Here is a 17,027-nt window from a genome sequence, read left to right on the forward strand (position 1 = left end):
AAATAGTGGACTGGGTGGAGGTTTATAGAGGGCTAATAGGTGGTAGGGTTAAATAGTGGAATGGGTGGGGGTTTATAGAGGGCTAATAGATGGTAGGGTTAAATAGTGGACTGGGTGGAGGTTTATAGAGGGCTAATAGGTGGTAGGGTTAAATAGTGGAATGGGTGGAGGTTTATAGAGGGCTAATAGGTGGTAGGGTTAAATAGTGGACTGGGTGGAGGTTTATAGAGGGCTAATAGGTGGTAGGGTTAAATAGTGGAATGGGTGGAGGTTTATAGAGGGCTAATAGGTGGTAGGGTTAAATAGTGGACTGGGTGGAGGTTTATAGAGGGCTAATAGGTGGTAGGGTTAAATAGTGGGATGGGTGGAGGTTTATAGAGGGCTAATAGGTGGTAGGGTTAAATAGTGGACTGGGTGGAGGTTTATAGAGGGCTAATAGGTGGTAGGGTTAAATAGTAAAATGGGTGGAGGTTTATAGAGGGCTAATAGGTGGTAGGGTTAAATAGTGGAATGGGTGGAGGTTTATAGAGGGCTAATAGGTGGTAGGGTTAAATAGTGGACTGGGTGGAGGTTTATAGAGGGCTAATAGGTGGTAGGGTTAAATAGTGGACTGGGTGGAGGTTTATAGAGGGCTAATAGGTGGTAGGGTTAAATAGTGGACTGGGTGGAGGTTTATAGAGGGCTAATAGGTGGTAGGGTTAAATAGTGGACTGGGTGGAGGTTTATAGAGGGCTAATAGGTGGTAGGGTTAAATAGTGGACTGGGTGGAGGTTTATAGAGGGCTAATAGGTGGTAGGGTTAAATAGTGGACTGGGTGGAGGTTTATAGAGGGCTAATAGGTGGTAGGGTTAAATAGTGGACTGGGTGGAGGTTTATAGAGGGCTAATAGGTGGTAGGGTTAAATAGTGGACTGGGTGGAGGTTTATAGAGGTGTCACGAATCCCGCTTCCTGAGTCTGTGTTTGCCTGTGTTTCTGTCCTGGAGTGTGTTTCCGGTGTCCTGGAACGCACCCTGTCTGGTTGCCGGGCGAATTAGCTTGTTGGGAGATCGATGTTCACCCGCACCTGTATCCCATCAGTAATCTGCACACCTGTCCTGATCATCACCTCTCCCCTTCAAAAGCTCTGACCTGACATCCATTCCCTGCCGGATCGTTAGCCATGAACAGTATGTTGTGCCATAGTATCAGCCTCAAGTTGGATAGAATTTGTTTTGTTGTTTTTTACGTATTGCTTGCCTTAAACTTACCTCCGTTTGTTCTGTCTTCAGTTACTCACCCGGATCATTTACCCCATTCCCGCCTGGTCGTCGGAGGATTCCGCTACCCCATTGGATCCACCTATTTACTCCCATCAACTCACCACCGCTGCCCGCTACGCCACCTGGATATATCTACCCATTCACATTCACTTGTAAATAAAGACTCACCTTCTTCCTACTCTCCTTGTCCTGGTCTGCTTCTGGGTTCGATTTTGAAAGAACGTGACAAGAGGGCTAATAGGTGGTAGGGTTAAATAGTGGACTGGGTGGAGGTTTATAGAGGGCTAATAGGTGGTAGGGTTAAATAGTGGACTGGGTGGAGGTTTATAGAGGGCTAATAGGTGGTAGGGTTAAATAGTGGAATGGGTGGGGGTTTATAGAGGGCTAATAGATGGTAGGGTTAAATAGTGGACTGGGTGGAGGTTTATAGAGGGCTAATAGGTGGTAGGGTTAAATAGTGGAATGGGTGGTGGGTTTATAGAGGGCTAATAGGTGGTAAATTTAAGTAAGGGAATGAAGAAGATTTTCTCGGCTCAGACATAGATCTCTGGACAGATACACCTGCTATCTTCGATTAGATACACATACACAGACCGCATGAGAGAGGAATGTGCACATCACAACGACAAGAGGGACAGAGACAGTTCGTGAAAGTTTGCCTTATCTATTTTGAAGAACTAGTAAAATGATTTCGTCAAACAGCTCTGCAGCATATTCAGGCAGGCTAGTATCATGACTCTCCTGGTCGAGGATCCAAGGGCCTCAAATCAGCTTGGCAAATGGCTGACAGATATCCAGACCCCCCCCCCTCTCTAACCACAGGAGAGGAGAGGGGTGCCGTGGCTGGTTTTATGACACCTCACGCCTATCGTAAATATTATGCAGCAGAGAACCCTCTCTTCCTCTTCAGTACCAACCAAAGGAATGCCTTTGTCCTCCAGGAAACCTTTGCCGCCAAAACTATAACGTTCAAAAAAGTGAATATTGGAACAATATTTGTAAGATAGGAATGGTCAGTGGGGATCTAAAGAATAATAATGTCATATTGCTTTCAATTTTGTGATATTAGAATCTGTATGAACAAAAACTGTACCTTGTTAAGTTTCCATCCAATACAATGTTAATACAATATGAAGAACAATTCAACTATTTTTGTTAAGATAAGAATATACTTTTTGTTTTCTAACAAGATCATAGTTTTCATGTCCCTTGCACATTAACTAAGTGCGATGGAACCACCCTTTTATTTACCAGAGTGCTTAAAAGGACTTGCTAAGAATTACCATGCAGATCAGCAGACGTGAAGCCGTGGCTACACATCGAAATGGTTGGAAACTCTGAAACTCAACATGAAGTGAAGAAAAACTCACTAGACCAAAACATTGACAGTCTGCAGCCGTGCATGTAAAGGGATCTAGAACTTTGACTAAAGACACAAGGTGGGAAAGAAGGAATTCCCATCTCAGACATTCACCGAGTATCTGTTCTATTTGAACTCTCCACTACAAGACCTAAAATTAAGAAGGACATTGTGACCTCTGGTGGACGACTAGAGCCTTACACCCATTGAGACATTCCCCAGAGAAGGATCGATTGGTTTCAACAGAGACACGACAGATAAAGAAATGGCATTTCTTTCCCCACCCCCTTCTCCATCTCTATCTCTGTGTAATAAGCCGTCAGTCCACTAGGGACTTTTGTCTCACGTAAGTATGTATGTATATTAGGTGTAATTATTTAGTTAGTTAGTAAATAATTCAATACATTTGTGTAAATGACCAGAAAAGGCTGGGGTTCTTGTGGATTCAAGAGGTCTGCAATGTTCAGAATGAGACTGATATGCAGTAATGATTAGTAAGGGAAAGGGGGATGCACACTTGGCATTTTATGGTAGAAATTGATTGCAGTGTCTTTCAGTGCTAAACCACACTTGGTTTGTTGGCGTGAGTTTACCAGCATCTCTGTCTGTTTGTTGTCGAGACAAGAGGAGTGGCAATGCCTTTTCCTGTCTTTCTGCCCCGGGCGAAAATGATCCCGAACGTGTTGTCCAGGTGGATACATCATGAAGCGTGTTGAGAAAATGCCAAGTGTGCAAAACTGTGGCTGCTTTGAAGAATCTCAAATGTAAAATATATTTTGATTTATTTAACACTTTTTGGTTACTACATGATTCCAAATGTGTTATTTCATAGTTTTGATGTCTTCACTATTATTCTACAATGTAGAAAATAGTACAAATAAAGAAAACCCCCGGATTGAGTCGGTGTGTCCAAACTTTTGACTGGTAACGTTTGTATGAAGATACCTGTCATCATGTTTACGGCATGCAGATGTGATCTCTCATAAATCTGAGCTGCCTCTGATATAATTCCACTGGTGGGCGCTCATTCCAAAGAAAAAGTTCCTCTGACCCCCAACACTAAATTATTTTTAGTATTCTCTCAGAGGCTTCCGGTTTGCTGCAAAAAATATTTGTCAAAGGTGAGCATTAAGCTCTTCTGAGCATATGCTAATGAGAGCCCTAGAGTTGAAGAATTTAGGCCGATGTTATTTACATTTCAGAGAAGCAAAGAGCAAATGTACTGTGAGTTTAGACTACATTTCCCATCCATCCACAAAATAAAGATTTCATTTTTTCTTTGCGTTCCAGCGTGTGGTGACGTGAATGACAGTTCAGATGCGTATTTTACACGTGTCTTCATGCAACAACAAGCAAAATCAAGACGAATTGATAGTTAAATTGATATTCTATGACCCAATTCCTCGGTAGCTTTGAGTTTTAATAAGAGATAGTGAATTGTCTTTTTTTTTTAAATTGGAGGACTGCGACAACATTTATAATAGAAAAGTAATATTGTGTAGCTACTTTCTTTGCAAGCTAGCCTAACTCGACTCGAGTTTTTATTTGTTGTTGGTAGAAATTGATTGCAGTGTCTTTCAGTGCTAAACCACACTTGGTTTGTTGGCGTGACTTTACCAGCATCTCTGTCTGTTTGTTGTCGAGACAAGAGGAGCGCCAACGCCTTTTTCTGTCTTTCTGCCTGGGCGAAAATTATCTTGAAAGCACCCCCCCCAAACAACTTATGAACGGTAGCTGCCATTCAAACCAGATCTTGAAGAAACCTCAAGTAAGTGGTTAAAAATGGGTTGCACGATCAGCCAAGAGGACAAAGCGGCGATGGAAAGGAGTAAAATGATTGATCGGAACCTACGAGAAGACCGAGACAAAGCGTCCAGGGAAGTGAAACTTCTGCTACTTGGTAAGTAAGTCATAGCTGTTGTTACATTGTTGGATGGAAAACTTTTATTTTCTCCTACTAAAAAGGAGTGACAATATAGCATCAGAATCTACAGGGAGAAAATGCTTTGTTTGCTCTTTCACAAGTGTTACAATTGTAACTAGACATCACTTGTTGCTACGTTGGTTCATTTGATCTTTCTTTGCTTGCTTTTGTTTGATCGGATCTCTATTGATTACTTCCTACAACATTATTTATTTTAGGTAACATCTGAATTAGATGTAGCTGAGGATATTTATCCACTTGTTCAATAAACTCTCTTATGTAGCCCTATATTAACTTGTTTTCTATTGATTAGGCATTAGTCTTTATTGGCATTGCTAATCCTATAACTAACACACACACACACACACACACACACACACACACACACACACACACACACACACACACACACACACACACACACACACACACACACACACACACACACACACACACACACTGTTAAATACAGATGTTGAATTATGATCATTGTCTAAGCTTAGACATGCTGCTGTGTTTGCATCAATCGTAAAATAACGCACTTGGCAGTTTCCGTTGGCACAACGTGTAGGTCTTTGCGTGTCAAAAAAATATACACTTAAAACAAAAAAAAGCATGATTTGACCCGTTAAATAAGCTTGTAATTTGACGCGTCAAATAACACAATTATATTAAAGAATGGTGTGTGTGCTGGATTTGAATGTCCAAGCCAAGCGCCACCCCTACGACCAATAGCACTGTCAAAGTTGTACAACAAAAATAAAGCGCAAACACTGGCCATGATCTGTTTACAATACTGCGTTGGTAATAAGGTATTATTTGTTCGACCGAATGGGAAAACGTCTATGTGAGGATTGGAAATAAAAGCAGGATCAAAAATGTTTGCAAATATCGTTGATACAGATGTTTATTAGAAACTTCTGGGGTATCTAGCGTGGTACGGTCCTGGCACCAAAGCAAGCAGCCTGAAAACAAATACCAGTATTAACTGCAGGCATTTTCAATATTCTTAGAAAATATTTAGGAATACGTGTGAGTAAGTATTAGCTAGGTAGCCACTTGTTGTTCTCCTATGGAAATCGAACTTAAGTTAATGAAAATACCTATTTAGCCAACTACTAAAACCCTGTTGCCTAAAGGTAACGTTATAAGCAGCCAGATGGCTTCAGTGACGCTTGACCGGACCGGTTATGTGCTGTGAAGGCAGCCACAAGAGTATAATTTCCTGTTCGCCTTCAAAATAGAGGTCCTAATTTGAAAGTGACGCAAATGGTTACTATTGGTGGAATCAAATCAAATGTTATTTGTCACATGCGCCGAATTCAACCGGGGTAGACTTTACCGTGAAATACTTACAAGCCCTTAACCAACATTGCAGTTCAAGAAACAAGAGTTTAAAAAAAACATTGACTAAATAAACGGAAGTAAAAAGTAACAATAAAATAACAATACCGGGGCTTTATACAGGGGGGTCCTGGTACTGAGTCAATGTGTGGGGGTACAGGTTAGTTGAGGTCATTTGTACATGTAGGTAGGGGTGAAGGTTCTATGCATAGATAATAAACAGCAGGTAGCAGCAGTGTAAAAACAAATGGAGGAGGGGGGGGGTCAATGTAAATAGTCTGGGTGGCCATTTGATTAATTGTTCAGCAGTCTTATGGCCTGAGGATAGAAGCTGTTAAGGAGCCTTTTGATCCTAGACTTGGCGCTCCGGTACTGCTTGCCGTACGGTAGCAGAGAGAACAATCTATGACTTGGTTGTCTTTGACAATTTTTTGGGGTCCTTCTTCTGATACTGCCTGATATAGAGGTCCTGGATGTCAGGAAGCTTTACCCCAGTGATGTACTGGGCCATACGCACTACCCTCTGTTGCGCCTTACGGTCGGATGCCGAGCAGTTGCCATGCCAGGTGGTTATGCAACCTGTCAGGATGCTCTCGATGGTTGGTGCATCTGTATAACTTTTTTAGGATCTGGACACCCATGCCAGTCTCCTGAGGGGGAAAAGGTGTTGCCGTGCCCTGTTCACGATTGTCTTGGTGTGTATGGACTATGATAGTTGTTGGTGACGTGGACAACAAGGAACTTGAAACTCTCGATCCGCGCCACTACAGCCCCGTCAATGTGAATGGGAGCGTGTTCGGCCCTCCTTTTCCTGTTGTCCACGATCGGCTCCTTTGTCTTGCTCACTTTGAGGGAGAGGTTGTTGTCCTGGCACCACACTGCCAGGTCTCTGTTCTCCTCCCTATAGGCTGTCACATCGTTGTCGGTGATCAGGCCTACCACTCTTGTATCGTCAACAAACTTAATGATGGTGTTGGAGTTGTATTTGGCCATGCAGTCGTGGGTGAACAGAGAGTACAGGAGGGGACTGAGCACGCACAGCGGCCCCTGTGTTGAGGACCAGCGTGGCAGATGTGTTGTTTCCTACCCTTACCACCTGGGAAAGTGGAGATACCTAATCAGTTGTACAACGGAATGCCTTCAACTAAAACGTGTCTTCCACATTTAACCCAACCCCTCTGAATCAGAGGCAGAAGGACATATTTTTACCTTGTCAGCTAGGCTACCTGCCGCCCCTCCTGCCAGGGGCGACCCCGTATCCAGTTGCAGAGGGAGGTATTTAGTCCCAGGGTCCTTAGCTTAGTGATGAGCTTTGTGGGCACTAAGATATTGAACGCTGAGCAGTATTCAGTGAACAGCATTCTCACATAGGTGTTCCTTTTTGTCCAGGTGGAAAAGGGCAGTGTGGAGTGTTATTGTGTCATCTGTGGATCTGTTGGGGTGGTATGCAAATTGGAGTGGGTTTAGGGTTTCCGGGAGGATGGTGTTGTTGTGACCAGCCTTTCAAAGCACTTCATGGCTACCCACGTGAGAGCTACGGGGCGGTAGTCATTTAGGCAGGTTACCTTCGCTTTCTTGGGCACAGGGACTACGGTGGTCTGCTTGAAACATGTAGCTATTACGGACTCGGTCAGGGAGAGGTAAAAAATCTCAATGAAGAAACTTGCCAGTTGGTCAGCGCATGCTCGGAGTACACATCCTGGTAATCCGTCTGGCCCTGCGGCTTTGTGAATGTTGACCTATTTAAAGGTCTTACTCACATCGGCTGTGGAGAGCATGATCACACAGTCATCCGGAACAGTTGGTGTTCTCATGCATGTTTCAGTGTTGCTTGCCTCGAAGCAAGCATAGAAGTTATTTAGCTCGTCTGGTAGGCTCGTGTCATTGGGCAGCTCTTGGCTGTGCTTCCCTTTGTAGTCTGTAACAGTTTGCAAGCCCTGCCACATCTGACGAGCATCAGCCGGTGTAGTACAATTCAATCTCAACCTTGGATTGACACTTTGCCTATTTGATGGTTCGTTGGAGGGCATAGCGGGATTTCTTATAAGCTTCCGGGTTCGCTCCTCGAAAGCGGCATCTCTACCCTTTAGCTCAGTGCAAATTATGCCTGTAATCCATGGCTTCTGGTTGAGGTATGTACGTACAGTCACTGTGCGGACGACGTCCTCTATGCACTTATTGATGAAGCCAGTGACTGATGTGGTGTACTCCTCAATGCCATTGGAAGAATCCCGGAACATATTCCAGTCTGTGCTAGTAAACAGTCCTGTAGTTTAGCATCTATTTCATCTGACCACATTTTTATAGACCTAGTCACTGGAGCTTCCTGCTTTAATTTTAGCTTGTAAGCAGGAATCAGGAGGATAGAGTTAAGGTCAGATTTGCCAAATGGAGGGCGAGGGAGAGCATTGTACGCGTCTCTGTGTGTGGAGTAAAAGGTGGTCTAGAGTTTTTTTTCCCCCCTTCTGGTTGCACATTTAACATGCTGATAGAAATTTGGTAAAACTGATTTAAGTTTCCCTGCACTAAAGTCCCCGGCCACTAGGAACGCCACCTCTGGATGAGCGTTTTCCTGTTTTCTTACAGCTCATTGAGTGCGGTTTTAGTTCCAACCTCGCTCTGTGGTGGTATATAGACAGCTACAAAAAATACAGATCATCTCTCCGGGTAAATATTGTGGTCTACAGCTTATCATAAGATACTCAACCTAAGGCGAGCAAAACTTTGAGACTTCCTTAGATATCGTGCACCAGCTGTTGTTTACATAAATGGATAGGCCCCCCGCTCCGTGTCTTACCAGAGGCTGCTGTTCTGTCTTGCCGATAGAGCTGGCGGGTTATACACTATGTTCTTAATGTCGTTGTTCATCCATGACTCGGTGAAGCATAAAATATGACAGTTTTTAATGTCCCGTTGGTTGAAAAATATGCGCTTTCAGTTCGTCCTATTTATTTTCTAGCGATTCAGCATTAGCTAGTAGAACGGAGGGCAATGGCAGATTAGCCACTCATCGACTGGTACTCACAAGGCACCCTGATCTCTTAACTTGAAATCACAGTTTCCTTCTCCAGCGAATCACGGGGATCGGGGCCTGGATATCCCTCGTGTCCGACTCATTGAAGAAAATCTCTTCGTCCAGTTTGAGGTGAGCAATCCCAGTTCTGATGTTTAGAAGCTCTTTTTCGGGTCATAGGAGATGGTAGCATTAACATTATTTACAAAACAAGTTACAAACAACGCGACAAAACAAACAAAATAGCATGATTGGTGAAGGGCCAATAAAACGGCAGCCTTACCCATCGGCGCCATCATTAACCATTTGCGGGTAAGGCTGTACAGTGAAAATAAGTATGCCCCCATTGCAATTATAAAGTCTATGTCAATTTAACATTTTTTTTAATTTTTAATTTCTATAATTAACCTCCCAAACTCGTTTAGCGTGATCTATTCCCGCCGTGGCACTATTTGTATTAATTTGCATCACGTTCAATGAAACTTTTATTTTGAAGGCTAACCGCAAATTCCGCTATTGTGGCTAATCCTTATTGTGTCTAGCTTCACATAGGTGAGTCCGACCATCAGTCATGAAATAAGAACTGTTTTTATAAATTAGGGGTATTTTAGATTATAGTTAACTGTAACTACTATAACAGATTATGTCGTTTTGCTATGTTTTTTGGTAAGAACATTATTTGCATGCATCAGCTCACCATTTTTTAAATTTTAATTTTATTTAATTTTTTTAAATTTTACCTTTATTTTACTAGGCAAGTCGGTTAAGAACAAATTCTTATTTTCAATGACGGCCTAGGAACAGTGGGTTAATTGCCTGTTCAGGGGCAGAACGACAGATGTGTACCTTGTCAGCTCAGGGGTTTGAACTTGCAACCTTCCAGTTACTAGTCCAACGCTCTAACCACGAGGCTACCCTGCCGCCATCCCAGAGTTTGGGGAAGTGCGGCAGGTGAGCGAGACAACTCTATCAGCATCGTAGCATACATATCGGTGAATCACTGTGACATATGAAATACGAGTGATGTGGTAAACACTAAGTACAAAATGTATTAACGTGTTTAAATTATTACGTGATGTACTGTCATATTCGGGTGGTCAACAAGTTTATTTGACACGCATCAAATAACCCTGTTTGAAGCATCTTTCTTTTTGACACACAAATGGTCGAAATGGCATCCCGTAGTTTCATCCCCCGACTCCCCTCACTGCTGTTGAACCTCTTAGCGATACCACTTGAGAATGTAAACAAACACCTCCACTCAATGGAAGTGGATTAATGTAGTAGACTACAAGGTGTACAATATGGTGACAGATTAAAGACAACTCCATGGCCAGTAGAGAGTAGCTGTGAGGTTGGCCAGTAGAGAGTAGCTGTGAGGTTGGCCAGTAGAGAGTAGCTGTGAGGTTGGCCAGTAGAGAGTAGCTGTGAGGTTGGCCAGTAGAGAGTAGCTGTGAGCTGGCCAGTGAGGTGTGAGGTTGGCCAGTAGAGAGTAGCTGTGAGGTTGGCCAGTAGAGAGTAGCTGTGAGGTTGGCCAGTAGAGAGTAGCTGTGAGGTTGGCCAGTAGAGAGTAGCTGTGAGGTTGGCCAGTTGAGAGTAGCTGTGAGGTTGGCCAGTTGAGAGTAGCTGTGAGGTTGGCCAGTTGAGAGTAGCTGTGAGGTTGGCCAGTTGAGAGTAGCTGTGAGGTTGGCCAGTTGAGAGTAGCTGTGAGGTTGGCCAGTTGAGAGTAGCTGTGAGGTTGGCCAGTAGAGAGTAGCTGTGAGGTTGGCCAGTAGAGAGTAGCTGTGAGGTTGGCCAGTAGAGAGAGCTCCAAATAAAATGATAAACATTTACACTAGATGTGCAGCAGGCCTATTTAACCCCTAACTGCATTGTGCCTAGACTGTAACCATAGACCGTACTGTATAACGTTTCACACTATTTAATAAACAGAGAAGTCGTTCTCTCATATGGGATCTAGTGTGATATCCTAGCTGTATTTCTACTATAATGGCTCCAATTGGCAACTCTTTCTCTCATATGGGATCTAGTGTGATATCCTAGCTGTATTTCTACTGTAATGGCTCCAATTGGCAACTCTTTCTCTCATATGGGATCTAGTGTGATATCCTAGCTGTATTTCTACTATAATGGCTCCAATTGGCAACTCTTTCTCTCATATGGGATCTAGTGTGATATCCTAGCTGTATTTCTACTATAATGGCTCCAATTGGCAACTCTTTCTCTCATATGGGATCTAGTGTGATATCCTAGCTGTATTTCTACTATAATGGCTCCAATTGGCAACTCGTTCTCTCATATGGGATCTAGTGTGACATCCTAGCTGTATTTCTACTATAATGGCTCCAATTGGCAACTCTTTCTCTCATATGGGATCTAGTGTGATATCCTAGCTGTATTTCTACTATAATGGCTCCAATTGGCAGCAACATGTTTCTTGTTGACATCATGTCTTCCTTAGCAGGTATTATGTTTTGAAGATTAAAGTAAAAACCTGTTATGTTATACCTTTACAGTCTGCCGTGGATCAGGTAAACAGATGGGGGGGAGCAGTTATGTTATACCTTTACGGTCTGCCGTGGATCAGGTAAACAGATGGGGGGGGCAGTTATGTTATACCTTTACGGTCTGCCGTGGATCAGGTAAACAGATGGGGGGAGCAGTTATGTTACACCTTTACAGTCTGCCGTGGATCAGGTAAACAGATGGGGGGGGGGGAGCAGTTATGTTATACCTTTAGTCTGCCGTGGATCAGGTAAACAGATGGGGGGGGGGAGCAGTTATGTTATACCTTTACGGTCTGCCGTGGATCAGGTAAACAGATTGGGGGGAGCAGTTATGTTATACCTTTACAGTCTGCCGTGGATCAGGTAAACAGATGGGGGGGAGCAGTTATGTTATACCTTTACAGTCTGCCGTGGATCAGGTAAACAGATGGGGGTGGGGTGGGGTGGGGGAGCAGTTATGTTATACCTTTACGGTCTGCCGTGGATCAGGTAAACAGATGGGGGGGGGGGGGGGAGCAGTTATGTTATACCTTTACGGTCTGCCGTGGATCAGGTAAACAGATGACAGGTTTTTACTTTAATCTTCAAAACATAATACCTGCTAAGGAAGACGTGATGTCAACAAGAAACATGTTGCTGCCAATTGGAGCCATTATAGTAGAAATACAGCTAGGATATCCCACTAGATCCCATATGAGAGAAAGAGTTGCCAATTGGAGCCATTATAGTAGAAATACAGCTAGGATGTCACACTAGATCCCATATGAGAGAACGACTTCTCTGTTTATTAAATAGTGTGAAACGTTATACAGTACGGTCTATGGTTACAGTCTAGGCACAATGCAGTTAGGGGTTAAATAGGCCTGCTGCACATCTTGTGTAAACGTTTATCATTTTATTTGGAGCTCTCTCTACTGGCCAACCTCACAGCTACTCTCTACTGGCCAACCTCACAGCTACTCTCTACTGGCCAACCTCACAGCTACTCTCTACTGGCCAACCTCACAGCTACACTCTACTGGCCAACCTCACAGCTACTCTCTACTGGCCAACCTCACAGCTACTCTCTACAGGCCAACCTCACAGCTACTCTCTACTGGCCAACCTCACAGCTACTCTCTACTGGCCAACCTCACAGCTACTCTCTACTGGCCAACCTCACAGCTACACTCTACTGGCCAACCTCACAGCTACTCTCTACTGGCCAACCTCACAGCTACTCTCTACAGGCCAACCTCACAGCTACTCTCTACTGGCCAACCTCACAGCTACTCTCTACTGGCCAACCTCACAGCTACTCTCTACTGGCCAACCTCACAGCTACTCTTTGCTGGCCAACCTCACAGCTACTCTCTGCTGGCCAACCTCACAACTACTTCTGCTGGCCAACCTCACAGCTACTCTCTACTGGCCAACCTCACAGCTACTCTCTACTGGCCAATCTCACAGCTACTCTCTACTGGCCAACCTCACAGCTACTCTCTACTGGCCAACCTCACAGCTACTCTCTGCTGGCCAACCTCACAGCTACTCTCTGCTGGCCAACCTCACAGCTACTCTCTGCTGGCCAACCTCACAGCTACTCTCTGCTGGCCAATCTCACAGCTACTCTCTACTGGCCAACCTCACAGCTACTCTCTACTGGCCAACCTCACAGCTACTCTCTGCTGGCCAACCTCACAGCTACTCTCTGCTGGCCAACCTCACAGCTACTCTCTGCTGGCCAACCTCACAGCTACTCTCTACTAACCAACCACACAGCTACTCTCTACTGGCCAACCACACAGCTACTCTCTACTGGCCAACCTCACAGCTACTCTCTACTGGCCAACCTCACAGCTACTCTCTACTGGCCAACCGCACAGCTACTCTCTACTGGCCAACCGCACAGCTACTCTCTACTGGCCAACCGCACAGCTACTCTCTACTGGCCAACCGCACAGCTACTCTCTACTGGCCAACCGCACAGCTACTCTCTACTGGCCAACCTCACAGCTACTCTCTACTGGCCAACCTCACAGCTACTCTCTACTGGCCAACCTCACAGCTACTCTCTACTAACCAAGCACACAGCTACTCTCTACTGACCAACCTCACAGCTTCTCTCTACTGACCAACCACACAGCTCTCTCTACTGACCAACCACACAGCTCTCTCTACTGACCAACCTCACAGCTACTCTCTACTGGCCAACCGCACAGCTCTCTCTACTGACCAACCGCACAGCTACTCTCTACTGGCCAACCGCACAGCTCTCTCTACTGACCAACCTCACAGCTACTCTCTACTGACCAACCGCACAGCTCTCTCTACTGACCAACCGCACAGCTCTCTCTTTGCCGACCAACCGCACAGAAAAGTGGTTGTCCATGTCCAGACTCAGCCCTCATTTCTCTCTCCCAGGCCTGGAATGGAACAAAGGGAATTGTTAGGCTGTTACAATTTATAGCGTGGTCCCAGATCTGTTTGTGCTATCTTGCCAAACGACCATGAAAGTTGGCTAATAACTGATCTGGGACCAGGCAATTAGGATTATAGTGCACTGCATCCCTCGGGAGCCATTTTGGTGTCCAGTTAAATTCATCCTTGTATATACCACATGAATGTGAGTCATGCATAAGTTCCTCCGTTCAAAAGTCCTACTAACTGAGTCTCAGGCCTACAAGTGAAATGATGTTGCATGTGAAAAGTCTCCTAGATTCTGTAGGTGTGGATGTAGTGCATTGCATCCCTCGGGAGCCATTTTGGTTTGGATTGTGAAGGCTACAACTTCTCTGCGTTGGAACCCTTTGTGTTTTTATTTATTTTTTAATATCATCTTGTTATTGCACGTTGAAAACTCCTGCTAACTGAGGCTTGTTCTGAGACTGAGGTTTTACTTGGGAACATGTGAAAGGTCCCCTAGAGACTGTAAGTATAGATGGCGAAGTCTGAAATGCACTGGAGAATCCATACATTTTAATGTGATCACGTAGTCCTGACAGCGGAAGCACTTTGCAGTCCAAATTGAATTCTGTCAAACACACACACACACACACACACACACACACACACACACACACACACACACACACACACACACACACACACACACACACACACACACACACACACACACACACACACACACACACACACACACACACACACACGCGCGCCATGTCTAATCTGGCGAATGTTGCTATTTCAAGGGAAGCCATTTTGTTTGGAGGCAAATTTGTTATAGTATTAGAAGGTTAGTGAATGAGAAAGTTTAGGAAAAGAGGATTCATCAAAACCAAGCGTCCATCTTTTCCTGTCTAATAATCTCCGTGACTAAAATGTTTTTTCTTTGTTGGTTTACATCCACCGTCTGAGTTGTCCTGACAACCTGACTCGCATCAAAGATGTCCTCAGGAGCTGGTATAAGACCTTCATTCTTTAAACTGTTTTGGAAGGAAACATATCATAAACAGATTCCTTAGCTGAAAGACAAGAGGTTATTATTATTATTATTATTGATTTCCCAGTCCCAACCTTTTTTTACATGGTAGCCAGTCTAACCACTGTAGTTCTGTCTACTTCCATTGTGCCGTGCCTCCCTGTCTAAGGAAAGCTACTCTAATTACTGTTGTTTTCTAGTAGATACGCTTTCAAACTATGCTGTACCCACACTGATTTAACCCTCCATGCATGTTTATGGAAATTAATGTCTCCCTGTGGTGATTTGTGCTCTGTTTAGGAGTTGCGTGTGGTCATGTTCTTCTATCCTCATGGGAACCTAAAATTTATTTCCATTCAAAATCCTATTTTCCCTAACCCCTAAACCTAATCTTAACACTAACCCTAAACCTAATCTTAACACTGACCCTAACCCCTAAACCTAATCTTAACACTAACCCTAAACCTAATCTTAACACTGACCCTAACCCCTAAACCTAATCTTAAAACTAACCATAAACCGAACCACTAATGCTAACCCTAATTCTTACCCTAACCACTAAGCTTAAAATAGCCTTTTTTCGTTAACCCGTAACCCTAACACACAACCTAAACCCTAACCCTAACACACAACCTAAACCCTAACCCTAACACACAACCTAAACCCTAGCCCTAACACACATCCTAAACCCTAACCCTAACACACAACCTAAACCCTAGCCCTAACACACAACCTAAACCCTAGCCCTAACACACAACCTAAACCCTAGCCCTAACACACAACCTAAACCCTAACCCTAACACACATCCTAAACCCTAGCCCTAACACACATCCTAAACCCTAGCCCTAACACACATCCTAAACCCTAGCCCTAACACACATCCTAAACCCTAGCCCTAACACACATCCTAAACCCTAGCCCTAACACACAACCTAAACCCTAGCCCTAACACACAACCTAAACCCTAGCCCTAACACACAACCTAAACCCTAGCCCTAACACACAACCTAAACCCTAGCCCTAACACACAACCTAAACCCTAGCCCTAACACACAACCTAAACCCTAACCCTAACACACAACCTAAACCCTAGCCCTAACACACAACCTAAACCCTAGCCCTAACACACAACCTAAACCCTAGCCCTAACACACAACCTAAACCCTAGCCCTAACACACAACCTAAACCCTAGCCCTAACACACAACCTAAACCCTAGCCCTAACACACAACCTAAACCCTAGCCCTAACACACAACCTAAACCCTAGCCCTAACACACAACCTAAACCCTAGCCCTAACACACAACCTAAACCCTAACCCTAACACACATCCTAAACCCTAACCCTAACACACATCCTAAACCCTAACCCTAACACACAACCTAAACCCTAACCCTAACACACAACCTAAACCCTAACCCTAACACACAACCTAAACCCTAGCCCTAACACACATCCTAAACCCTAGCCCTAACACACATCCTAAACCCTAGCCCTAACACACATCCTAAACCCGAACCCTAAGACACCACCCGAACCCTAAGACACCACCCGAACCCTAAGACACCACCCGAACCCTAAGACACCACCCGAACCCTAACCTTTAACCCTGACACACAACCTGTATCCCTAACCCTAATTTTAACCCAAAACCCTAAGATTAAAATAGCCTTTGTCCTCGTGGGGACGAGGGAAATGTCCCCACCATGGATAATTTCTTATTTGACAATCCTTGAAGGGATTTTTGGGGATTTTAGGTCCTTAAGAGCATAGAAGAACAAGATCATACACACGAGCGCTCACACGTTTTGTTAACAATATAGTTAGTTCTACAGTAGTGGGCTCGGACAGCTAATCCTCGTGTCAATATAGTTAGTTCTACAGTAATGGACTCGGACAGCTAATCCTCGTGTCAATATAGTTAGTTCTACAGTAGTGGACTCGGACAGCTAATCCTCGTGTCAATATAGTTAGTTCTACAGTAATGGACTCGGACAGCTAATCCTCGTGTCAATATAGTTAGTTCTACAGTAGTGGACTCGGACAGCTAATCCTCGTGTCAATATAGTTAGTTCTACAGTAGTGGACTCGGACAGCTAATCCTCGTGTCAATATAGTTAGTTCTACAGTAATGGACTCGGACAGCTAATCCTCGTGTCAATATAGTTAGTTCTACAGTAGTGGACTCGGACAGCTA

General features: G+C 44.3%; 1 protein-coding gene across 2 annotated transcripts in view; it reads left to right on the forward strand.

The window, feature by feature from the left end:
* Positions 1-3,908: 3,908 nt before the first annotated feature.
* The window catches only part of LOC124032374 (guanine nucleotide-binding protein G(i) subunit alpha-3-like), a 78,807-nt gene continuing 65,688 nt past the window's right edge, over positions 3,909-17,027 (forward strand). Inside the window, exon 1 of one of the 2 annotated variants that reach the window (XM_046344734.1) lies at positions 3,909-4,520. In XM_046344734.1, coding sequence (XP_046200690.1) covers positions 4,403-4,520 — 118 coding nt within the window. In that variant the 5' untranslated portion in view covers positions 3,909-4,402. The remainder of the gene's footprint in view (positions 4,521-17,027) is intronic. The other variant, XM_046344735.1, reaches the window with a different exon arrangement.

Source organism: Oncorhynchus gorbuscha, linkage group LG03 (assembly GCF_021184085.1).
Source record: "Oncorhynchus gorbuscha isolate QuinsamMale2020 ecotype Even-year linkage group LG03, OgorEven_v1.0, whole genome shotgun sequence".
NCBI classification, from domain to species: Eukaryota; Metazoa; Chordata; class Actinopteri; order Salmoniformes; family Salmonidae; genus Oncorhynchus; species Oncorhynchus gorbuscha.